This window comes from Bombina bombina, chromosome 8, assembly GCF_027579735.1.
Source record: "Bombina bombina isolate aBomBom1 chromosome 8, aBomBom1.pri, whole genome shotgun sequence".
NCBI lineage: Eukaryota > Metazoa > Chordata > Amphibia > Anura > Bombinatoridae > Bombina > Bombina bombina.
Genome location: NC_069506.1, coordinates 277083548 through 277108820, shown reverse-complemented (window position 1 = coordinate 277108820; position 25273 = coordinate 277083548). Strand labels below are relative to the sequence as shown.

Below are 25273 nucleotides of genomic sequence, written 5' to 3'. Positions count from 1 at the left end.
TTCCTATATCCAAGCGGGTGGCGTACATTGTTAGTACAGAATGGGACAGGCCCGGTATACCTTTAGTACCTCCCCCCATATTTATAAAATTGTTTTCCTATAGTCGACACCAGAAAGGACTGATGGCAGACAGTCCCCAAGGTCGAGGGGGCGGTTTCTACCCTACACAAGCGCGCCACTATACCCATAGAAGATAGTTGTGCTTTCCAAGATCCTATGGATAAAAAATTAGAAGGTCTGCTAAAGATGTTTGTTCAGCAAGGTTCCCTTCTACAACCAATTGCATGCATTGTCCCTGTCACTGCAGCCGCGTGTTTCTAGTTTGATGAGCTAGGAAAGGCGATTATTAGTAATTCTTCTTCTTATGAGGAGATTATGGACAGAATTCGTGCTCTTAAATTGGCTAATTCTTTCACCCTAGACGCCACCTTTCAATTGGCTAGGTTAGCGGCGAAAAAATTCTGGGTTTGCTATTGTGGCGCAGAGCGCTTTGGTTAAAATCTTGGGCAGCGGATGCGTCTTCCAAGAACAAATTGCTTGACATTCCTTTCAAGGGGAAAACACTCTTTGGCCCTGACTTGAAAGAGATTATCTCTGATATCACTGGGGGCAAGGGCCACGCCCTTCCTCAGGATAGGTCTTTTCAAGACCAAAAATAAACCTAAGTTTCGTCCCTTTCGCAGAAACGGATCAGCCCCAAGGGCTACGTCCTCTAAGCAGGAAGGTAATACTTCTCAAGCCAATCCAGCCTGGAGACCTATGCAAGGCTGGAACAAAGGAAAGCAGGCCAGGAAACCTGCCACTGCTACCAAGACAGCATGAAATGCGGGCCCCCGATCCGGGACCGGATCTGGTGGGGGGCAGACTCTCTCTCTTCGCTCAGGCTGGGGCAAGAGATGTTCTGGACCCTTGGGCGCTAGAAATAGTCTCCCAAGGTTATTCTCTGGAGTTCAAGGGGCTTCCTCCAAGGGGGAGGTTCCACAGGTCTCAGTTGTCTTCAGACCACATAAGAAGACAGGCATTCTTACATTGGGTAGAAGACCTGCTAAAAATGGGAGTGATTCATCCTGTTCCATTAGGAGAACAAGGGATGGGGTTCTACTCCAATCTGTTCATAGTTCCCAAAAAAGAGGGAACGTTCAGACCAATCTTAGATCTCAAGATCTTGAACAAGTTTCTCAAGGTTCCATCGTTCAAGATGGAAACCATTCGAACACTTCTTCCTTCCATCCAGGAAGGTCAATTCATGTCCAAGGTGGATTTCAAGGATGCGTATCTACATATTCCTATCCACAAGGAACATCATCGGTTCCTAAGGTTTGAATTCCTGGACAAGCATTTCCAGTTCGTGGCGTTTTCTTTCGGATTAGCCACTGCTCCTAGGATTTTCTCATAGGTACTAGGGTCCCTTCTGGCGGTGCTAAGACCAAGGGGCATTGCTGTAGTACCTTACTTGGACGACATTCTGATTCGAGCGTCGTCCCTTCCTCAAGTAAAGGCTCACACGGACATTGTCCTGGCCTTTCTCAGATCTCACGGATGGAAAGTGAACGTGGAAAAGAGTTCTCTATCTCCGTCAACGAGGGTTCCCTTCTTGGGAACTATAATAGACTCCTTAGAAATGAGGATTTTTCTGACAGAAGCCAGAAAAACAAAACTTCTAGACTCTTGTCGGATACTTCATTCCGTTCCTCTTCCTTCCATAGCGCAGTGCATGGAAGTGATAGGTTTGATGGTAGCGGCAATGGACATAGTTCCTTTTGTTCGCATTCATCTAAGACCATTACAACTGTTCCTGCTCAGTCAGTGGAATGGGGACTATTCAGACTTGTCTCCGAAGATACAAGTAAATCAGAGGACCAGAGACTCATTCCGTTGGTGGCTGTCCCTGGACAACCTGTCACAAGGGATGACCTTCCGCAGACCAGAGTGGGTCATTGTCACGACCGACGCCAGTCTGATGGGCTGGGGCGCGGTCTGGGGATCCCTGAAAGCTCAGGGTCTTTGGTCTCGGGTAGAATCTCTTCTACCGATAAATATTCTGGAACTGAGAGCGATATTCAATGCTCTCAAAGCTTGGCCTCAGCTAGCGAGGGCCAAGTTCATACATCAACCATCAGGGGGGAACAAGGAGTTCCCTAGCGATGGAAGAAGTGACCAAAATCATTCTATGGGCGGAGTCTCACTCCTGCCACCTGTCTGCTATCCACATCCCAGGAGTGGAAAATTGGGAAGCGGATTTTCTGAGTCGTCAGACATTGCATCCGGGGGAGTGGGAACTCCATCCGGAAATCTTTGCCCAAGTCACTCAACCGTGGGGCATTCCAGACATGGATCTGATGGCCTCTCGTCAGAACTTCAGAGTTCCTTACTACGGGTACAGATCCAGGGATCCCAAGGCGGCTCTAGTGGATGCACTAGTAGCACCTTGGACCTTCAAACTAGCTTATGTGTTCCCGCCGTTTCCTCTCATCCCCAGGCTGGTAGCCAGGATCAATCAGGAGAGGGCGTCGGTGATTTTGATAGCTCCTGCGTGGCCACGCAGGACTTGGTATGCAGATCTGGTGAATATGTCATCGGCTCCACCATGGAAGCTACCTTTGAGACGAGACCTTCTTGTTCTAGGTCCGTTCGACCCACTCCAGCTGACTGCTTGGAGATTGAACGCTTGATCTTATCAAAGCGAGGGTTCTCAGATTCTGTTATTAATACTCTTGTTCAGGCCTGAAAGCCTGTAACCAGAAAATTACCACATAATTTGGTATATCTGTTGGTGTGAATCTGCAGGATTCCCTTGGGACAAGGTTAAGATTCCTAAGAGTCTATCCTTCCTTCGAGAAGGATTGGAAAAAGGATTATCTGCAAGTTCCTTGATGGGACAGATTTCTGCCTTGTCTGTGTTACTTCACAAAAAGCTGGCAGCTGTGCCAGATGTTCTAGCCTTTGTTCAGGCTCTGGTTAGAATCAAGCCTGTTTACAAAATTTTGACTCCTCCTTGGAGTCTCAACCTAGTTCTTTCAGTTCTTCAGGGGGTTCCGTTTGAACCCTTACATTCCGTTGATATTAAGTTATTATCTTGGAAAGTTTTGTTTTTGGTTGCAATTTCTTCTGCTAGAAGAGTTTCAGAATTATCTGCTCTGCAGTGTTCTTCTCCTTATCTGGTGTTCCATGCAGATAAGGTGGTTTTGCGTACTAAACCTGGTTTTCTTCCAAAAGTTGTTTCTAACAAAGACATTAACCAGGAGATAGTTGTGCCTTCTTTGTGTCCTAATCCAGTTTCAAAGGAGGAACGTTTGTTGCACAACTTGGATGTAGTTCGTGCTCTCAAATTTTACTTAGCAGCTACTAAGGTTTTCAGACAAACTTTGTCTTTGTTTGTTGTTTATTCTGGTAAACGGAGAGGTCAAAAAGCAACTTCTACCTCTCTCTCCTTCTGGATTAAAAGCATTATCCGATTGGCTTATGAGACTGCCGGACGGCAGCCTCCTGAAAGAATCACAGCTCACTCCACTAGGGCTGTGGCTTCCACATGGGCCTTCAAGAACGAGGCTTCTGTTGATCAGATATGTAAGGCAGCGACTTGGTCTTCACTGCACACTTTTTCTAAATTTTACAAATTTGATACTTTTGCTTCTTCTGAGGCTATTTTTGGGAGAAAGGTTTTGCAAGCCGTGGTGCCTTCCATTTAGGTGACCTGATTTGCTCCCTCCCTTCATCCGTGTCCTAAAGCTTTGGTATTGGTTCCCACAAGTAAGGATGACGCCGTGGACCGGACACACCTATGTTGGAGAAAACAGAATTTATGTTTACCTGATAAATTACTTTCTCCAACGGTGTGTCCGGTCCACGGCCCGCCCTGGTTTTTTTAATCAGGTCTGATAATTTATTTTCTTTAACTACAGTCACCACGGTAACATATGGTTTCTCCTATGCAAATATTCCTCCTTAACGTCGGTCGAATGACTGGGGTAGGCGGAGCCTAGGAGGGATCATGTGACCAGCTTTGCTGGGCTCTTTGCCATTTCCTGTTGGGGAAGAGAATATCCCACAAGTAAGGATGACGCCGTGGACCGGACACACCGTTGGAGAAAGTAATTTATCAGGTAAACATAAATTCTGTTTTTTCTAGTCAAGACAAGATAATGCTAGAAGACTGACAAGATTCCCCATGTGGGAAGGGTAAGCCATGTTCTGAGACTTAGTATAGAACTAGAGGCTTATTTAAGAGGGCTCATTAGACTGGTTGTCACTTTTGCAGGGCAATCGATTATTTTATTTGACTAAATACTCTTTATGGACACTTTTAAAGCACTTTTTATTTGGGGTTTTATTCCACATGGCATTATTTTTAGTCACCTAAATTGGGTTCTGAAGGCCCCACAGCTCCGGAGTGGAGTGGGAGGGGCCTAATTTCGTGCCTCAGTTGCGCAGTTTATTCTGACAGATTTCCTTACATGCTGCTTCACATGGGTCCAGAGACTGCTTGAGGACTTCAGGATCCTTGATTTTCTCAAATTCAATCCTTAAGGGAAGGTAGGGCCACAGCAGGCTGCTGTGGCAAGGTGCTGTAGTTTATTATCCGGTTGTTTGCTTTAGGCGGCTCCGGTTTGGGCATTAAAGGGTTAATGAGGCTGAAACTTGCTGTGCAATCATATAGAAGCATTAGGCACATACTGTAAAAATTTCAAGAGATTTGGTTCATTTTTCACCGTTTTGTAAAATTGTGCGCGCTTTTATTTCTTAAAGGCACAGTACCATTTATTGCATATTGTATTTTTTACTTGATAAAGTGTTTTTCCAAGCCTGCTTGTGTATAATACTAATCTGTTAAAAATGTCTGACACTAAGGAAAAGCCTTGCTCTATGTGTTCAGAAGCCATGGTGGAACCCCCACTCAAAATGTGTCCCAAGTGCACTAATGTGTCTATACACTTTAAAGATCATATTGAGTCACTTAAAAATATAGCCCTAGATGATTCTTTGACTGAAGGTAATGAGGATAGTCCGCCTTCCTCTCCCCATGTGTCATCACCAGTTACGCCCGCTCAAGCGATACCTAGTACCTCTAGTGCATTGGCACCTATTACATTGCAACAACTGGCGGCAGTCATGGATAATTCCCTTGCGGCCTTTCTATCCAAACTGCCAGTTTTCCCTAAAAAGCGCGATAGCTCTGTTTTGAGAACAGATGAGGAGCAGTCGGAAGCTTTGGGAGGTTTATCTGATGTACCCTCACAACACTCTGAAGTAGGGGCGAGGGATGTAATGTCTGAGGGAGAAATTTCTGACTCAGGAAAAGTTTCTCAGCGGGCAGAATCAGATTCACTAGCATTTAAATTTAAATTGGAACACCTCCGCGTACTGCTTAGGGAGGTCTTATCAACTCTGGATGATTGTGACCCTATGGTGGTCCCAGAGAAATTGTGTAAAATGGACAAATATCTAGAAGTCCCTGTATACATTGATGCGTTTCCGATCCCTAAGAGGGTGGCGGATATTGTTGCTAGGGAGTGGGAGAGACCAGATGTACCTTTTGTCCCCCCCCTATCTTTAAGAAAATGTTCCCCATAACTGATCCCAGGCGGGACGCGTGGCAGACGGTCCCTAAGGTAGAGGGGGCAGTTTCAACACTAGCCAAGCGCACAACCATACCAATTGAAGATAGTTGTGCTTTCAAAGATCCTATGGATAAAAAATTAGAAGGTTTACTAAAGAAAATATTTGTTCAACAGGGTTTCCTTCTCCAACCTATTGCCTGCATTATTCCTGTAACTACTGCAGCGGCTTTTTGGTTTGAGGCGCTGGAGGAGTCGCTCCAGAGGGAAACTTCATATGACGAAGTCATGGATAGAATTAATGCTCTAAAACGGGCTAATTCTTTTATCACAGATGCCGCTTTGCAATTAGCTAAGCTAGCGGCGAAAAATTCTGGTTTTTCCATCATAGCGCGCAGAGCGCTTTGGCTCAAGTCATGGTCGGCCGACGTGTAGTCCAAAACAAAATTACTAAATATTCCTTTCAAGGGAAAGACCCTTTTCAGTCCCGAGTTGAAAGAGATTATTTCGGATATCACTGGGGGAAAGGGCCATGCCCTCCCGCAAGATAGGCCTTTTAAGGCTAAAAACAAGGCTAATTTTCACTCCTTTCGCAACTTCAGGAGCGGTCCTGCTTCAACCTCTGCAACCGCAAAGCAAGAGGGTAACGCTTCACAGCCCAAAGCAACCTGGAAACCTTTGCAGGGCTGGAACAAGGGTAAACAGGCCAAAAAGCCTGCGGCTGCTACTAAGACAGCATGAAGGGGTAGCCCCCGATCTGGGATCGGATCTGGTAGGGGACAGACTCTCTCTCTTTGCTCAGGCTTGGGCAAGAGATGTTCCCGATCCCTGGGCATTAGAGATCGTTGCTCAGGGATATCTTCTAGAATTCAAGGACTCTCCTCCAAGGGGAAGGTTCCACATTTCTCGTCTGTCTACAGACCAGACAAAGAAAGAGGCGTTCTTACGCTGTGTAGAAGATCTACTCAAGATGGGAGTGATATATCCAGTTCCAATTACAGAACAAGGACTGGGTTTTTACTCAAACCTGTTTGTGGTTCCCAAAAAGGAAGGAACTTTCAGGCCAATCCTGGATCTAAAAATTGTAAACAAATTCCTCAGAGTTCCATCATTCAAAATGGAGACCATTCGGACAATCTTACCGATGATCCAGGAAGGTCAATATATGACTACCGTGGATCTAAAGGATGCGTACCTTCATATTCCTATCCACAAAGATCACCATCAGTTCCTAAGGTTCGCCTTTCTGGACAAGCATTACCAGTTCATGGCCCTTCCCTTCGGGTTGGCCACCGCTCCCAGAATTTTCACAAAAGTGCTAGGGTCCCTTCTAGCGGTACTAAGACCGTGGGGCATTGCAGTAGCACCTTATCTGGACGACATCTTAATACAGGCGTCGTCTTTTCCCAGAGCCAAGGCTCATACAGAGATTGTTCTGGCCTTTCTAAGGTCTCACGGGTGGAAGGTGAACACCGAAAAAAGTTCTCTGTCCCCGCTCACAAGGGTTCCCTTCCTGAGAACATTAATAGACTCGGTAGAAATGAAAATATTTCTGACGGAGGTCAGAAGGTTAAAGCTTTTAAATACTTGCCGAGCTCTTCATTCCATTCCTCTGCAATCTGTAGCTCAGTGCATGGAGGTAATCGGATTGATGGTAGCAGCAATGGACGTAGTCCCTTTTGCTCGAATTCATCTCAGGCCACTGCAATTGTGCATGCTCAAACAGTGGAATGGGGATTATGCAGATTTGTCTCCTCAAATCCAACTGGACCAGAAAACCAGAGATTCTCTTCTCTGGTGGTTGTCTTAGGATCACCTGTCTCAGGGAATGTGCTTCCGCAGACCGGAGTGGATCATTGTAACGACCAAGGCCAGTCTGTTAGGCTGGGGCGCGGTCTGGGGCTCCCTGAAAGCTCAGGGCCTATGGTCTCGGGAAGAGTCTCTTCTCCCGATAAACATTTTGGAACTGAGAACGATATTCAACACGCTCCAGGCATGGCCTCAGCTAGCGGCGGCCAAATTCATCAGATTTCAGTCGGACAACATCACGACTGTAGCATACATCAATCATCAGGGGGGAACAAAGAGTTCCTTAGCGATGAAGGAAGTAACCAAAATAATCAGGTAGGCGTTGGATCACTCTTGCCATCTATCTGCAATTCACATCCCAGGAGTAGACAACTGGGAAGCGGATTTCCTAAGTCTTCAGACTTTTCACCCGGGGGAGTGGGAACTCCACCCGGCGGTTTTTGCTCAGCTGACCCAGCTATGGGGCATTCCAGAGTTGGATCTGATGGCGTCCCGTCAGAACACCAAACTTCCTCTTTACGGATCCAGGTCCAGGGACCCCAAGGCGGCATTGATAGATGCTCTAGTAGCGCCTTGGTCCTTCAGTCTAGCTTATGTCTTTCCACCGTTTCCCCTCCTCCCTCGGCTGGTAGCCAGAATCAAACAGGAGAAGGCCTCTGTAATTCTGATAGCGCCTGCGTGGCCACGCAGGACTTGGTATGCAGACCAAGTGGACATGTCATCTGTCCCACCATGGACACTGCCAACGAGGCAGGATCTTCTAATACAGGGTCCATTCAAGCATCCAAATCTAGTTTCTCTGCAGCTGACTGCTTGGAGATTGAACGCTTAATTCTATCCAAGCGTGGGTTCTCTGAATCAGTCATAGATACTCTGATCCAAGCTAGAAAGCATGTCACCAGGAAAATTTACCATAAGATATGGCGGAAATATCTTTTTTGGTGTGAATCCAAGGGTTACCCGTGGAGTAAGATTAGGATTCCAAGGATATTGTCTTTTCTCCAAGAAGGATTGGAGAAAGGTTTGTCAGCTAGTTCCTTAAAGGGACAGATATCCGCTCTGTCTATCCTTTTACACAAGCGTCTGGCAGAAGTACCAGATGTTCAAGCGTTTGCACAGGCTTTAGTCAGAATCAAGCCTGTCTATAGACCTGTGGCTTTTCCATGGAGTCTAAATTTAGTTCTTTCAGTTCTTCAAGGTGTTCTGTTTGAACCTTTACATTCCATAGATATTAAGTTATTATCTTGGAAAGTTTTGTTTTTGATAGCTATATCTTCTGCTCGAAGAGTTTCAGAATTGTCTGCTTTGCAGTGTAATTCACCCTATCTGGTGTTCCATGCAGATAAGGTAGTTTTGCGTACCAAACCTGGTTTTCTTCCTAAAGTTGTTTCTAACAAGAACATTAACCAAGAAATCATTGTTCCTTCCCTGTGTCCTAATCCAGCTTCTAAGAAGGAACGGCTTTATCACAATCTTGATGTGGTTCGTGCTTTGAAATTCTATTTACAAGCAACTAAGGATTTCAGACGAACTTCATCTTTGTTTGTTGTCTATTCCAGTAAAAGGAGAGGTCAGAAAGCGACTGCTACCTCTCTTTCCTTCTGGTTGAAAAGCATCATCCGATTGGCTTATGAGACTGCTGGGCAGCAGCCTCCTGAACGAATTACAGCTCATTCCACCAGAGTTGTGGCTTCCACTTGGGCTTTCAAGAATGAGGCTTCTGTTGAACAGATTTGTAAGGCAGCGACTTGGTCTTCACTGCATACTTTTGCCAAATTTTACAAATTCAATACTTTTGCTTCTTCGGAGGCTATTTTTGGGAGAAAGGTTTTGCAAGCAGTGGTGCCTTCCGTTTAGGTTACCTGTCTTGTTCCCTCCCTTCATCCGTGTCCTAAAGCTTTGGTATTGGTATCCCACAAGTAAGGATGAATCCGTGGACTGGATACACCTTGCAAGAGAAAACAGAATTTATGCTTACCTGATAAATTACTTTCTCTTGCGGTTTATCCAGTCCACGGCCCGCCCTGTCAATTAAGTCAGGTTAAAATTTCTTGTTTAAACTACAGTCACCACTGCACCCTATGATTTCTCCTTTTTCTTCTAACCGTCGGTCGAATGACTGGGGGGGGGGGGGGCGGAGCCAGAGGGGGAGCTATATGGACAGCTCTGCTGTGTGCTCTCTTTGCCACTTCCTGTAGGGAATGAGAATATCCCACAAGTAAGGATGAATTCGTGGACTGGATACACCGCAAGAGAAAGTAATTTATCAGGTAAGCATACATTCTGTTTTTTTCATCAGATGATGAGCGTCCAAGATTCCTTAAGTGTGGGAAATTCCTCTCCTAACCACTAGGAGGAGAATTGCCACACATGATGACTCTGGACACTCATTATCATGAAATTAATTTATCAGGTAAGTATACATTTTGTTTTTACCATTAAGGGGAACTTTCATATTAACATTTGCTTGTCTTTTAAATAGAAGCACTTGGTCTCTCTGAATGTTTGTGTAGTTGTATACATGTGTGTTACGGTTACTGTTCTTTTTGTATTGTGTTCACATCTTTGCATTGGCTATGTGCGTTTTATTTTACTGTATCACCTTGAGAGTGTAGTATGTGGCAATATTTGTGCTTTTCCATAAAGAAAAAGATAACCCTGAGCACCCAGTAGCTGATCTTTTCTTCCCCCTCCCTCAGATTTTGGATTCAGTAACCGTTTCACTCCTGGGCAGCTGCTGAAGACGTGGTGTGGAAGTCCACCCTATGCTGCTCCAGAACTATTTGAAGGGAAGGAATATGATGGGCCTAAAGTGGACATCTGGGTAAGTGACAATATGACCATACGGTGACAGTGACTTTCTATGCATGTGTCAATGTATTCACATTACATTTATGAACTCTAGCTAAAAACACTACTAGCATTATACTGGGCACCATTAAAGGAAAGGGCTGTACACCTACTTGTGACTTGCCATCCTCAAGTTTTAGCAGCTAATACTGTACTGTAATAACCCTGTGAATCCTGAAAGCAAGGAATATCATTGCCTGCTTGTAGGGCAAACTGAGACGCTCGTAGTTAGTCGGCACATCTCCCCAGACTCTTGCTCAAGCCCCAAGCCTCTTAGCGATTGTTAGTGTTCTAGCTCCTCCTGAACAAGCAGTGTATTGCCTTTTTATGCTCTAGTCCAGTAGCATTTACAGATGCTTTCAAACAAGGTCTAACGTACTGTTGGGCAAGGGTCTCCAGAGGGATAACGTACTGCTGGGCAAGGGTCTCCAGGGGTGGGTCTCCAGGGGTGTAGTGCTGGGCAAGGGTCTGTAGAGGTGTAACTTACTGCTGGGCAAGGTTCACCAGAGGTTTTACGTACCGCTGGGCAAGTGTCTCCAGGGGTGTAACTTACTGCTAGGCAAGGGTCAACAGAAGTTTAATGTACTGCTGGGCAAGGGTCACCAGAGGTGTAACTTAGTGCTGGGAAAGGGTCACCAGAGGTGTAACTTAGTGCTGGGAAAGGGTCACCAGAGGTTTAACTTAGTGCTGAGCAAGGGTCACCAGAGATGTAACTTAGTGCTGGGCAAGGGTCACCAGAGGTGTAGCTTAGTGCTGGGCAAGGGTCACCAGAGGTGTAACTTAGTGCTGGGCAAGGGTCACCAGAGGTGTAACTTAGTGCTGGGCAAGGGTCACCAGAGGTGTAACTTAGTGCTGGGCAAGGGTCACCAGAGGTGTAACTTAGTGCTGGGCAAGTGTCACCAGAGGGTGTAACTTAGTGCTGGGCAAGGGTTACCAGAGGTGTAACTTAGTGCTCGGCAAGGGTCCCCAGAGATTTAACTTAGTGCTGGGCAAGGGTCTCCAGAGGTGTAACGTAGTGCTGGGCAAGGATCTCTAGAGGTGTAACGTACTGCTTGGCAAGGGTCTTCTGAAGTGTAACGTTCTGCTTGGCAAGGCGCTTTAGAGGTGTAATTTAGTGCTGAGCAAGGGTCTCTAGAGGTGTAACGTAGTGCTGGACAAGGTGCTTCAGAGTTGTAACTTAGTGCTGGGCAAGGGTCTCTAGAGGTATAACGTAGTGCTGGGCAAGGGTCTCTAGAGGTGTAATGTAGTGCTGGGCAAGGGTCTCTAGAGGTGTAACGTAGTGCTGGGCAAGGGTCTCTAGAGGTGTAACGTAGTGCTGGGCAAGGGTCTTCTGAAGTGTAACGTTCTTCTGGGCAAGGTGCTCCAGAGGTGTAACGTAGTGCTGAGCAAGGGTCTCTTAGAGGTGTAACGTAGTGCTGGGCAAGGTGCTCCAGAGTTGTAACTTAGTTCTGGGCAAGGGTCACCAAAGATGTAGAATAGTGCTGGGCAAGGGTCACCAAAGATGTAACATAGTGCTGGGCAAGGGACATTGTGGGTGTTATACCCTGCCCTGCTGAGGAGATCTTGACATTCTTTGGTAAGTTGCTCAGATCAGGTTCCTGGTTGCAGGTTGAACCTACTAGCAAGTTATACAGGTAGCCCTCAGTTTACGCCGGGGTTAGGTTCCAGAAGGAATGGTTGTAAATTGAAACCGGTGTAAATTGAAACCCAGTTTATAATGTAAGTCAATGGGAAGTGAGGGAATTAGGTTCCAGGCCCCTCTCAAAATTGTCATAAGTAACACCTAATACATTATTTTTAAAGCTTTGAAATGAAGACTTTAAATGGTAAACAGCATTATAAACCTAAAAATATACTGTAGATTGTATCATCATCAAACTAAGTTTAATAAACAAAAACATTTGCTAAACCGCACCTAATGAAATTATCACACAAACACAGACTGTATCATCATCAATCTAAGTTTAATGAACAAAAACAAAATAATCACACAACAGACTGTATCATCATCAATCTAAGTTTAATGAACAAAAACAAAATAATCACACAACAGACTGTATCATCATCAAACTAAGTTTAATGTAGAAAAACGTTTTTTTACTTGCATTTTTCTGCAGCTAAGGGAAGTGGCTGCTAGATCTTGTTCCTTTAAAAATGGATCCATTGCTCAGGTCTGGTTATACACTGATTAGACTGCCTGTGTTTAATCACACAACACACTGTATCATCATCAAACTAAGTTTAATGAACAAAAACGTTTTTTACTTGCCTTTTTCTGCAAACAGTTCTCTGCATTGAGTCTGCAGCAAAGGGAAGTGAGCCAATGTAATCCACCGCTAGATATAAGTGATTCTTTTATTATCACCAGCTGTTTGTGTTACCAGACCTGATAACTACTTCCTTTCCAGCAGACAGGTTCCTTTTTAGAAAGTCTGGCAGACGATTACTGCAGATATCAGAGTATGCTTCCCCAGTTTTTTTACTGCTAAATTTCTCTTAAGGAGTTTCTTACATCTGTTCTATGGGTGGGTGGGGTGACAGCAGTTACTTTGCATTAAACCATGACTTCCCAGTGCAGCCCTCAGGAGCCACTAGCAAGAGCAATCAGAACAAGTCCGTTACCGAGCAGCTGGTTTTCTGTATGTCAGACATTCTTGCCTGTTTGTGGTTTCTGATGGCTGGTCGCAGACAGGTGCACTAAAGTTTTTCTTTTATTATTCCTATGCTTTACTTTTTGAGACTTTCAGTCATTGTCATGAGTGTCTTGTGATTCTTGCTCTTGGACTGCAGATTTACCCGAGTTCTCCCCATCTTTATTGACAGAGCCTAGGGGTGGTGCTTTATGTGCTCGTGTGCGGTGCACTTCCCTTCGATGGAAGCACGCTGCAGAATTTGAGGGCTCGTGTCCTGAGTGGAAAGTTTCGCATCCCGTTCTTTATGTCTACAGGTATGTTCTGATAGTGTGTAGCTTGATTTGAGGTTTGTATGTATTTGTATGTTTGTGTTGCTATTTCAGTAAATATAAATCTGCTACTGCATAAATCTTTCTCTGCATCTTTAAACAAAGGCAATTAAATAAATGTATGGTGAGTATCTCTTACTCTGGAGTAACAAATGAGAGGACGTGTATTTACTGCAGCAATAGGTGAGAATGTATAACAACAGTTACAGTAATATGTCATATCTCTTTCAGTTGATAGCTGCTAATTATTATTTAGGTTGAAATTATTTTTATTTGGTTTCAAAACAGCAAAATAAATATAGGAATAAAATTTACGTAACAGAGTATATCACATTTTTACAATTCGGCCCACTTGGCCATATGTAAGATGTTCCACAATACGGAAACCTTTCTGTACCTATTTCTTGTATAACTCTAATGGGTGTTAGGTCTCCTCTTTAACATTTTATTCCTAAAGATGACCTGTCCAGCATTTTATACTCTCCATGAACATCATGAACCACCAGTAATTGAATAGAATCGTGGACGCTCCGTGCCATTGGAAAGAAAACAAAATGTATGCTTACCTGATATATTATTTTCTTTCGTGGCATTGAGAGTCCACATCCCGACCTTGTCTATTTCAAGACGGCTTCTTATTTTTGTTTTCTAAACTTCAGGCACCTCTATACCCCTGGTGTTTCTCTTTCTCTTTCCATATTCCCTCAGCTGAATGATTGGGGATTATGGGAAGGGGGAGGGATACTTAAAGCTTTGCGGGGTGTTCTTTGCCTCCTTTGGTGGCCAGGAGTTGAATTCCCACTAGTAACTGAATGAAATCGTGGACTCTCCATGTCAGGAAAGAAAATAATTTATCAGGTAAGCATAAATTTTGTTTCTTGTGCTTCATGGACTGTGATCACTACAGATGCAAGTCTCTCAGGTTGTCGAGGGGTCCTTGAGAGCACAGCCTATTTGGGATCCTCAGAGGGCGAGGTTACCTATAAATGTTCTAGAACTCTGTGCAGTTTCCAGGGCTCTTGAAGCTTGACCTCTGCTGAAAAGAGAATCTTATCTTTGTTTTCAGACAGACATTATTCATTTTGCTCGCTTCCAGACCTCTACAACTATGCATGATGAGACAATGGAACGGAGATCACTTGAACCTGTCTCAGCAGATTGTCCTAGACAGCCAGGCGAGAGAATCTCTCTCTTGGAGGCTCTGTTAGGATCACCTGTCTCTAGGGACGTGCTTCTTGAGACCGTCCTTGGAGATTGTTACTACGGATGCTAGCCTTTTTGGGCTGGGGAGCAGTCTGGGGTCCCAGAATGGCCCAGGGAACTTGGTCCCGAGATTCTAAATATTTTAGAGCTTCGGGCGATTCTCAATGCTCTGAGGGTTTGGCCTCAGCTCAGTTCTGCCCAGCATATCAGATTTAAATCGGACAATATTACCTCGGTTGCTTACATCAGCCATCAGGGAGGAATAAGAAGTTCCTTAGCGATGAACGAAGTGTCCCAAATACTTCAATGGGCGGAGACCCACAACTGTTGTCTCTCAGCAATTCACATTCCGGGGGTGGAGAACTGGAAATCCGATTTTCTCAGCCGGCAATCTTTTCACCCAGGGGAGTGGTACCTCCACCGAGGTGTTTTCAGAAATAACCCTCAGATGGGGGTGTCAGGAGATAGTTATCATGGCCTTTCTTCTAATTGAGAAGCTACCCAGGTACGGGTCGAGATTGAGAGGTCCTCAAGCAGAGTTATTAGACGATTTAGCGGTTCCCTGGAGGTTCAGACTCATATCTTTTTCCTCCATTGGCTCTTCTGCCTTGTGTAGTGGCTTGCATCAAACAGGAGCTGGCCAGAGTGATTCTAATAGCTCCTTTATGGCCACGAAGAACCTGGTTTGCAGATCTAGTGAGGATGTCCTCCTCCCCTCCCTGGAGGTTACCTTACCGGGAGGACCTTCTAATGCAGGGTCCGTTCCTACATCAGAACCTAGACTCTCTACGCTTGACTGCGTGGCTCTTGAACGTCTAGTTTTAGCCAAGAGAAGATTTTCCGATAAGGTCATAGATACCTTAAACATCAAACTGAGAGGCATACAAAGTGAGTACTCTTGAGGATTATACTCTGAAGAAAGCCCCTCTTAATGTCATACATCATCACTAGTGCTGTAGTCAATATTTGATTTTATATTTTAAAGCCTAGAGGGACTTTATCACATATCAGATAAAGGTTTTTGTAGGTGCACCTTGCTATTTTTAATTTTGTATTAGATGTTTTAGGATTGGCCATATTCTACATTTTATGTTTGTTTTACCTATGTGTTTACATATACATTTTTATAAAATATATTTTTTAATAAATTAATTGTATATTTTACCATAAATATTTGTTCATTGTTTATTCATATACTCGACATATAAGTATATACTGAACTATCACATTGTTTCAGAAATTTTCTTTCTGGGTACATTCCCACATAAATACATTTTTTGAGCGTTTCCTTTCTTTTTTATGACACGATGAGTACACGGATTATCTTAATTACTAATGGGATATTCACCTCCTGGTCAGCAGGAGGCGGCAAAGAGCACCACAGCAGAGGTGTTAAATAGCTCCTCCCTTCCCTCCCACTCCAGTCATTCTCTTTGCCTACATAGTGATAGGAAGTGGTAAAGTGAGGTGTTAGATTAGATTCTTCAATCAAGAGTTTATTATTTTTAAAGTAGTACAAGATTTTGCTGCTTTGTCCTAGGGTGTAGCCGTAGTCCATGTCAGTCTCTTCAGTTAGAGCAGTGGTGGCTTTAGAGCAATGGGAACTTGTGGGACATAATTCTCACTGCGCCTCCCATACATTTATGCTGCCCTATTTGTGAAAGTCTGAGGGAGAAAATACTCAGTACTTTTTATTTCCATAGGCCAATGTGAGGGGGAGGACCTCGCAAGCCGGGTGAGCTGCCTTACTGCCGGGCAGAGTTCTGAGGTAAGTGCCAATTTTTATTTTCTGGGGTTGTACACAGAAAGATTGGCAATTTATTTCATACATGGGCACAAGAGGACATTATCCCTAGGAGGGGATAACTCATAGGGCAGTTTCTGCAGGCACTGGGGACGTGGAGAAATGGCTTTTATATTTATGTCTGGGGCTTATAGTTTCTGAGAAGCAACTGTCATATTTATACTTGGTGTCTCTTATCTACTTCCAACGGCTTATTGTAATTCAACAGCTGACCAGAAGGTTAGACTTATCATGCTTATTTTCTAGCCTGTTTTGGTGCATTTACTACTCCCAACGGCTTATGTACATAGTCTAGCTGACCAGGAGTTTTACCGCTTCTAAGCCGCCATGATGGTTATTTTTCCTATGGCACTTCTTTACTAAAGTATTTGCCGCCCGGGAAGTTTATTGAACACGCCCACGATGGGTGGAGTTAAAGCGCACTGTTTTCACATCGCTTATCCGATGCGGAGAGCGATGGTGGGTCTCCTCTGCTGCTTTAGGTCACGCAGCAGAGAGGCTTCACACACTATATTTAAGCCTTATATAGAACCGGATGGGTATTATGTTAATTTCTCTGATGACTACTTACTCTCCCATCCGGTGGCAAGCAGATACCTCAGCAGGACTTAGCTGAGGTCTGGGGATATGTAGGTCAATTGTAAAAACGTTACATGCTACACATTTTGATTTTTTTGCAAAAATAAAGCAGTTGATATTATTTTTAATGACACAATAACATCAAAATTTGCTGATCAAACTGTGAATACAGATGGTTCAGAAGGCCCTTCAACATGTAAATTAACATATGAATGTTAATGAAATAGATGTTAAGCAGAGTTAGCTCATTGCTTTTAACATTTAAATGCACAGTAACTCTAGTTAGGTTATTCAATTTATTGGATTAAAATGTGAATATAAGATATTACATATTCATTATGCTGTGATAATAATGACTTTTCTATTCTTCGTGCATGGAGAAGATTTTACAGGTCAGTGATAAACATCTTTCTCCAACATAGGTGTGTCCGGTCCACCTTTTTCACTGGAGGCCTTTTCTAGTCATAGGCAGAGCCTCATTTTCGCGCCACTAATGCGCAGTTGTTTTTGAGAAGCAAGGCATGCAGATGCATGTGTGAGGAGCTCAGATCCACTGAAAAAGCTTATTGAAGGCGTAATTTGGTATCGTATTCCCCTCTGGGCTTGGTTGGGTCTCAGCAAAGCAGATACCAGGGACTGTATAGGGGTTAAATGTAAAAACGGCTCCGGTTCCGTTATTTTAAGAGTTAAAGCTTTCAAATTTGGTGTGCAATACTTTTAAGGCTTCAAGACACTTTTGGTGAATTTTGAACAATTCCTTCATACTTTTTCACATATTCAGTAATAAAGTGTGTTCAGTTTAAAATTTAAAGTGACAGTAACGGTTTTATTTTAAAACGTTTTTTTGTGCTTTGTTATCAAGTTTATGCCTATTAACATGTCTGAACCATCAGATAGACGATGTTCTGTATGTTCGGAAGCCTAGGTTCCTCTCCATTTAAATATATGTGATGAATGTGACAAACAAAGTAGGGACAATGATGCCACTGATAATAATGTTGCCCAAAATGATTCCTTAAGTGAGGGGAGTAAGCATGGTACTGCATCATCTCCTTCTATGTCTACACCAGTCTTGCCCACTCAGGAGGTCCCTAGTTCATCTAGTGCGCCAATCCTCCTTACTATGCAACAATTAACGGCTGTAATGGATAATTCTATTAAAAACATTTTAGCCAAAATGCCCACTTATCAGCGAAAGCGCGACTGCTCTGTTTTAGATACTGGAGAGCATGAGGACGCTGATGATAATGGTTCTGACATGCCCTTACACCAGTCTGAAGGGGCCAGGGAGGTTTTGTCTGAGGGAGAAATTTCAGATTCAGGAAAAATTTCTCAACAAGCTGAACCTGACGTTATTACATTCAAATTTAAATTGGAACATCTCCGCGCTCTGCTTAAGGAGGTGTTATCTACTCTGGATGATTGTGACAATTTGGTCATTCCAGAGAAATTATGTAAGATGGACAAGTTCCTAGAGGTCCCGGTGCCCCCCGAAGCTTTTCCTATACCCAAGCAGGTGGCGGACATTGTAAATAAAGAATGGGAAAGGCCCGGCATACCTTTTGTCCCTCCCCCTATATTTAAGAAATTATTTCCTATGGTCGACCCCAGGAAGGACTTATGGCAGACAGTCCCCAAGGTCGAGGGGGCGGTTTCTACTCTAAACAAACGCACCACTATCCCTATAGAAGATAGTTGTGCTTTCAAAGATCCTATGGATAAAAAATTAGAGGGTTTGCTTAAAAAGATGTTTGTTCAGCAAGGTTACCTTCTACAACCAATTTCATGCATTGTTCCTGTCACTACAGCAGCGTGTTTCTGGTTCGAAGAACTAGAAAAGTCGCTCAATAAAGCATCTTCTTATGAGGAGGTTATGGACAGAGTTCAAGCACTTAAATTGGCTAACTCTTTTACCTTAGACGCCACTTTGCAATTAGCTAGATTAGCGGCGAAAAATTCAGGTTTTGCTATTGTGGCGCGCAGAGCGCTTTGGCTAAAGTCTTGGTCAGCGGATGTGTCCTCCAAGAACAAATTGCTTAACATCCCTTTCAAGGGGAAAACGCTGTTTGGCCCTGACTTGAAAGAGATTATTTCAGACATCACTGGGGGAAAGGGCCACGCCCTTCCTCAGGATAGGTCTTTTAAGGCTAAAAATAAAACAAATTTTCGTCCCTTTCGCAGAAACGGACCAGCCTCAAATTCTACATCCTCTAAGCAAGAGGGTAATTCTTCTCAAACCAAGCCAGCCTGGAGACCGATGCAAGGCTGGAACAAAGGTAAGCAGGCCAAGAAGCCTGCTACCGCTACTAAGACAGCATGAGATGCTGGCCCCCGATCCGGGACCGGATCTGGTGGGGGGCAGACTCTCTCTCTTCGCTCAGGCTTGGGCAAGAGATGTTCAGGATCCTTGGGCGCTAGAAATAGTTTCTCAAGGTTATCTCCTGGAATTCAAGGAACTACCCCCAAGGGGAAGGTTCCACAGGTCTCAATTGTCTTCAGACCAAATAAAAAGACAGGCATTCTTACATTGTGTAGAAGACCTGTTAAAAATGGGAGTGATTCATCCTGTTCCATTAGGAGAACAAGGGATGGGGTTTTACTCCAATCTGTTCATAGTTCCCAAAAAAGAGGGAACATTCAGGCCAATTTTGGATCTCAAGATCCTAAACAAATTTCTCAGGGTTCCATCGTTCAAAATGGAAACCATTCGGACAATTCTTCCTACCATCCAGGAAGGTCAATTCATGACCACGGTGGATTTAAAGGATGCGTATCTACATATTCCTATCCACAAGGAACATCATCGGTTCCTAAGGTTCGCCTTTCTGGACAAGCATTACCAGTTTGTGGCACTTCCATTCAGATTAGCCACTGCTCCAAGAATTTTCACAAAGGTACTAGGGTCCCTTCTAGCGGTGCTAATGCCAAGGGGCATTGCAGTAGTACCTTACTTGGACGACATACTGATTCAAGCGTCGTCTCTGCCACAAGCAAAGGCTCATACGGACATTGTCCTAGCCTTTCTCAGATCTCACGGGTGGAAAGTGAACATAGAAAAAAGTTATCTATTCCCGTCAACAAGAGTTCCCTTCTTGGGAACAATAATAGACTCCTTAGAAATGAAGATTTTTCTGACAGAGGCCAGAAAATCAAAACTTCTAAGCTCTTGTCAAGTACTTCATTCTGTTCTTCTTCCTTCCATAGCGCAGTGCATGGAAGTAATAGGTTTGATGGTTGCGGCAATGGACATAGTTCCTTTTGCGCGAATTCATCTAAGACCATTACAACTGTGCATGCTCAGACAGTGGAATGGGGATTATACAGACTTGTCCCCGACGATCCAAGTAGATCAGAGGACCAGAGATTCACTCCGTTGGTGGCTGACCCTGGACAACCTGTCTCAAGGGATGAGCTTCCGCAGACCAGAGTGGGTCATTGTCACGACCGACGCCAGTCTGGTGGGCTGGGGCGCGGTCTGGAAACCCCTGAAAGCTCAGGGTCTATGGTCTCGGGAAGAATCTCTTCTCCCGATAAACATTCTGGAACTGAGAGCGATATTCAATGCTCTCAAGGCTTGGCCTCAACTAGCAAAGGCCAAATTCATAAGGTTTCAATCAGACAACATGACGACTGTTGCATATATCAACCATCAGGGGGGAACATGGAGTTCCCTGGCGATGGAAGAAGTGACCAAAGTAATTCAATGGGCGGAGATTCACTCCTGCCACTTGTCTGCAATCCACATCCCAGGAGTGGAAAATTGGGAAGCGGATTTTCTGAGTCGTCAGACATTTCATCCGGGGGAGTGGGAACTCCATCCGGAAATCTTTGCCCACATAACTCAATTATGGGGCATTCCAGACATGGATCTGATGGCGTCTCGTCAGAACTTCAAGGTTCCTTGCTACGGGTCCAAATCCAGGGATCCCAAGGCGACTCTAGTAGATGCACTAGTAGCGCCCTGGACCTTCAACCTAGCTTATGTATTCCCACCGTTTCCTCTCATTCCCAGGCTGGTAGCCAGGATCAATCAGGAGAGGGCTTCGGTGATCTTGATAGCTCCTGCGTGGCCACGCAGAACTTGGTATGCAGACCTGGTGAATATGTCATCGGCTCCACCATGGAAGCTACCTTTGAGACGGGACCTTCTTGTTCAAGGTCCGTTCGAACATCCGAATCTGGCCTCACTCCAACTGACTGCTTGGAGATTGAACGCTTGATTTTATCAAAGCGTGGGTTCTCAGATTCTGTCATTGATACTCTTATTCAGGCTAGAAAGCCTGTAACTAGAAAAATTTACCATAAAGTATGGAAAAAATATATCTGTTGGTGCGAATCGAAAGGATTCCCATGGAACAAGATAAAAATTCCTAAGATTCTATCCTTTCTACAAGAGGGTTTGGAGAAAGGATTATCTGCAAGTTCTTTGAAGGGACAGATTTCTGCTTTATCTGTTTTACTTCACAAAAAGCTGGCGGCTGTGCCAGATGTTCAAGCTTTTGTTCAGGCTCTGGTTAGAATCAAGCCTGTTTACAAACCTTTGACTCCTCCTTGGAGTCTCAATTTAGTTCTTTCAGTTCTTCAAGGGGTTCCGTTTGAACCCTTACATTCCGTAGATATTAAGTTATTATCTTGGAAAGTTTTGTTTTTGGTTGCAATTTCTTCTGCTAGAAGAGTTTCAGAGTTATCTGCTCTGCAGTGTTCCCCTCCTTATCTGGTGTTCCATGCAGATAAGGTGGTTTTGCGTACTAAACCTGGTTTTCTTCCGAAAGTTGTTTCTAACAAAAATATTAACCAGGAGATAGTTGTGCCTTCTTTGTGTCCGAATCCAGTTTCAAAGAAGGAACGTTTGTTGCACAATTTGGATGTAGTTCGTGCTCTAAAATTCTATTTAGAGGCTACAAAGGATTTCAGACAAACATCTTCCTTGTTTGTTGTTTATTCTGGTAAAAGGAGAGGTCAAAAAGCAACTTCTACCTCTCTCTCTTTTTGGCTTAAAAGCATCATCCGATTGGCTTATGAGACTGCCGGACGGCAGCCTCCTGAAAGAATCACAGCTCATTCCACTAGGGCTGTGGCTTCCACATGGGCCTTCAAGAACGAGGCTTCTGTTGATCAGATATGTAAGGCAGCGACTTGGTCTTCACTGCACACTTTTACCAAATTTTACAAATTTGATACTTTTGCTTCTTCTGAGGCTATTTTTGGGAGAAAGGTTTTGCAAGCCGTGGTGCCTTCCATCTAGGTGACCTGATTTGCTCCCTCCCATCATCCGTGTCCTAAAGCTTTGGTATTGGTTCCCACAAGTAAGGATGACGCCGTGGACCGGACATACCTATGTTGGAGAAAACAGAATTTATGCTTACCTGATAAATTACTTTCTCCAACGGTGTGTCCGGTCCACGGCCCGCCCTGGTTTTTTTAATCAGGTCTGATGAATTATTTTCTCTAACTACAGTCACCACGGTATCATATGATTTCTCCTATGCATATTCCTCCTTTACGTCGGTCGAATGACTGGGGAAGGCGGAGCCTAGGAGGGATCATGTGACCAGCTTTGCTGGGCTCTTTGCCATTTCCTGTTGGGGAAGAGAATATCCCACAAGTAAGGATGACGCCGTGGACCGGACACACCGTTGGAGAAAGTAATTTATCAGGTAAGCATAAATTCTGTTTTTTCAGAGCCAACATTGTCTCAGATGCTGTTAAAAGATAAGATGCATTATGACAATGTTCTATACATTCTGCAGCTTTCTCCTAAAGTGTCCTAAAAACTTAGCGTCCATTCAACCATTGCCCTGCGCTTCCTCCACGGCTCCTCCTGGAGTTACTAGAGACATTGTCTCTAGTTGTTGTCGGCTTTTCCCATGCTGCAGGGAGAGCGCAAGAGGAAAAATAAACATTCAGTGAACGAGGTTCCTGTCACGGTTGTTAATATCTCAGAGGTCCCCTCCCAGACATGAGGAAGAGGATACTTTGGTAGCATCTGAGGATAAAATCTCAGTTTCTGACAGTATAATTCCTCCTGCTGATACTGAAATTATATCTTTCAGGTTTAAGCTAGAACTCCTCCGTCTGTTACTTAAGGAGGTTTTAGCTACTCAGGACGACAATGATACCATGGTGGTTGTCAATATTAGGTTGTACCAATATCATTGCTAAGGAATGGGAGAGAAGGTACCCCTTTTTTTCTCCATTTCCTATGTTTGGAAGAGATTTTTACCCATAGCGACTCTTTCAAGGAGTTCCGGCAGTCGGTACCCAAGGTGGAAGGGACAATTTTCACGCTAGCTGGGAGTCCTACTATTCCTAAGAGGATAGTTGTTCCTTAAAAGATCCTAGGGATAAGAGGTTAGAGGGGTTGCTCAATAATGGCAACCTATGACTTGTATTGCCACCGTCTCTTATGCGGCGGCATACTGGTTCATACATTGTCTGGTTCCATTCGAACAGACACTCTTCGAAGAAATCCAGGATAAAATAAAGGCCTTTAAGTCGGTCATCTCCTTTCTTACAGATACTTCCCTTCAAGTATTTAATGGGGAGCTAAGATTTCAGGCTTACCATATTGACACTCATGGTTAAGATTACTTTTTCGTTCCTTTCAATATTTCAAGGGAATCCTTCTACTTCTTCCTCTGAGCAGGAGGGAGGTTTTGGCTTTCAAAAATGTTTGGAGCCTGATAAGAGGCAAGGTGGCCTTACACTGGGTAGGAGACCTCTCCGACCTGGGAAAAAGTAAGTTCCTGTTCTGATTCAGGAACGGAGTTTGGGATTTTATTCTAATCTGGTAGTGGTTCCCAAAAAAAAAGGAACCTTCAGTACTATTTTAGATCTCTAGAAACTAATCAAATTCTAGATCTAATCAAATTCCTAGGTGTACCGTCCTTCAAGGTGGAAACTATTTGTTCCATTTTCCTTTTGATTCAGGAGGGTCATTTTATGAAGGCAGATTTAACGGACGTGTGCTTGCATTTTCACATTCTCAGGCAAACACTCCCAATTGTGGCTTTAGCCTTGCCACAGCTGCCAGAATTTTCTAATCGGAGTCTGAGTTTTTTGTTGGCGGTGCTCGGTTACAGGGCATTGCTGGGGCGCCCTTTCTGGAAGACAACCTAGTCCAGGCGCTATCTTTTCAAGCAAGATTCCACATGGAAATGTTGTTATCCCTTCTGTGATATCAAGGATGGAAGGTAAATTTGTTAAGGAGTTACTTATTCACATGGACAAAGGTAACCTTCTTGGGAACTATAATGGATTCCCTATAAATGAAGTTTTTTCCTGAAAAAAGTCAGTAAATTAAAGTTTTTCTGTTTCTTCAGTCTTCTCCTCGTCCATTAGTGGCTCAGTGCATGAAGGTACGGGCTGATGGTAGCGGCATGGGGCATCATCCCGTTTGCTTGGTTCCTTCTCAGACCGTGACAGGTTATCATGCTCAGGCTATGGAACGGAGATTATACAGATTTGTCTCCTCAAATATTACTGGAGCAGGAGACAAGGGATTTTTTAAGGGTGGTTGTCTCTGGATCATCTCTTCCAGGAAACCTGCTTTTGCAGACCTTCTTGGGTGTCGGTGACAACAGACGCCAACCTTCTTGGATGGGGAGTAATCTAGGGTCCCCTAAAGGCTCAGGGAATTTTAGACTCAGTCAGAGTCTGGTCTTCCTATAATCATTCTGGAGCTGAGAGCGTTCTTCAATGCTATTCTGGCCTGGCCCCAGTTAGTCTCGGTCCAGTTTATCTGGTTACAGTTGGACACATATCTTCAGTTTCATCAGGGAGGAACGAGGAGTCCTTAGCGATAACAGAGGTATCCAAAATAATTCAGTGGGCAGAGGCCCATTCTCGCTGTCTGTCGTCAATCCACATCCCAGGGGTGGACTCTGGGAGGCGGACTTCATGAACAGGCAGACCTTTCATCTGGGGGAGTGGATACTCCATCCGTAAGTGTTTTTCAGCTTGATTCTCAAATGAGGTCAGCAGAATTGGATCTCATGGCATCTCGGCAGACTGACAATCTTCCGAGGTACGGGTCGAGGTCCAGGGACCTTCAGGTGGTACTGTTAGATGCCCTGGCGGTACTTTGGACCTTCAGTCTAGCATACCTATTTCCTCCGTTTGCTCTTCCTCCTCGAGTCATTGCTCGAGTCATACAGGAGAAGGCGTCAGTGATCCTCATTGCACCGGCTTGGCCTCGCAGGATTTGGTATGCAGATTTGGTGGACATGTCATCTCTACCACGGTGGAGACTTCCGTTGAGGAAGGACTTTCTAATTCAAAGGCCATTCCTCCATTCAAATCTAGTTTATCTGAAGCTGACTACTTGGAGATTGATCGCTTTATTCAAGCAGGGTTTTTCAGACTCGGTCATAGAGACCATGATTCAGGATCGTAAGCCTGTAACTGAAGGATTTACCATAAGATATTGCGTAAATATTTCTATGGGTGTGAATCCAAGGGCTACTCATGGAGTAGAGTGGGGATTCCTAGATTTTTGTCTTTTCTCCAAGA

The 25273-nt window shown here is 44.2% G+C and overlaps 1 protein-coding gene across 1 annotated transcript in view; it reads left to right on the top strand.

Annotated features, from left to right (window-relative positions):
• The window catches only part of SIK3 (SIK family kinase 3), a 772688-nt gene that overhangs the window by 215033 nt on the left and 532382 nt on the right, over nucleotides 1-25273 (top strand). Inside the window, exons 5-6 of the mRNA XM_053691386.1 lie at nucleotides 10064-10188; nucleotides 13038-13161. Coding sequence (XP_053547361.1) covers nucleotides 10064-10188; nucleotides 13038-13161 — 249 coding nt within the window. The remainder of the gene's footprint in view (nucleotides 1-10063; nucleotides 10189-13037; nucleotides 13162-25273) is intronic.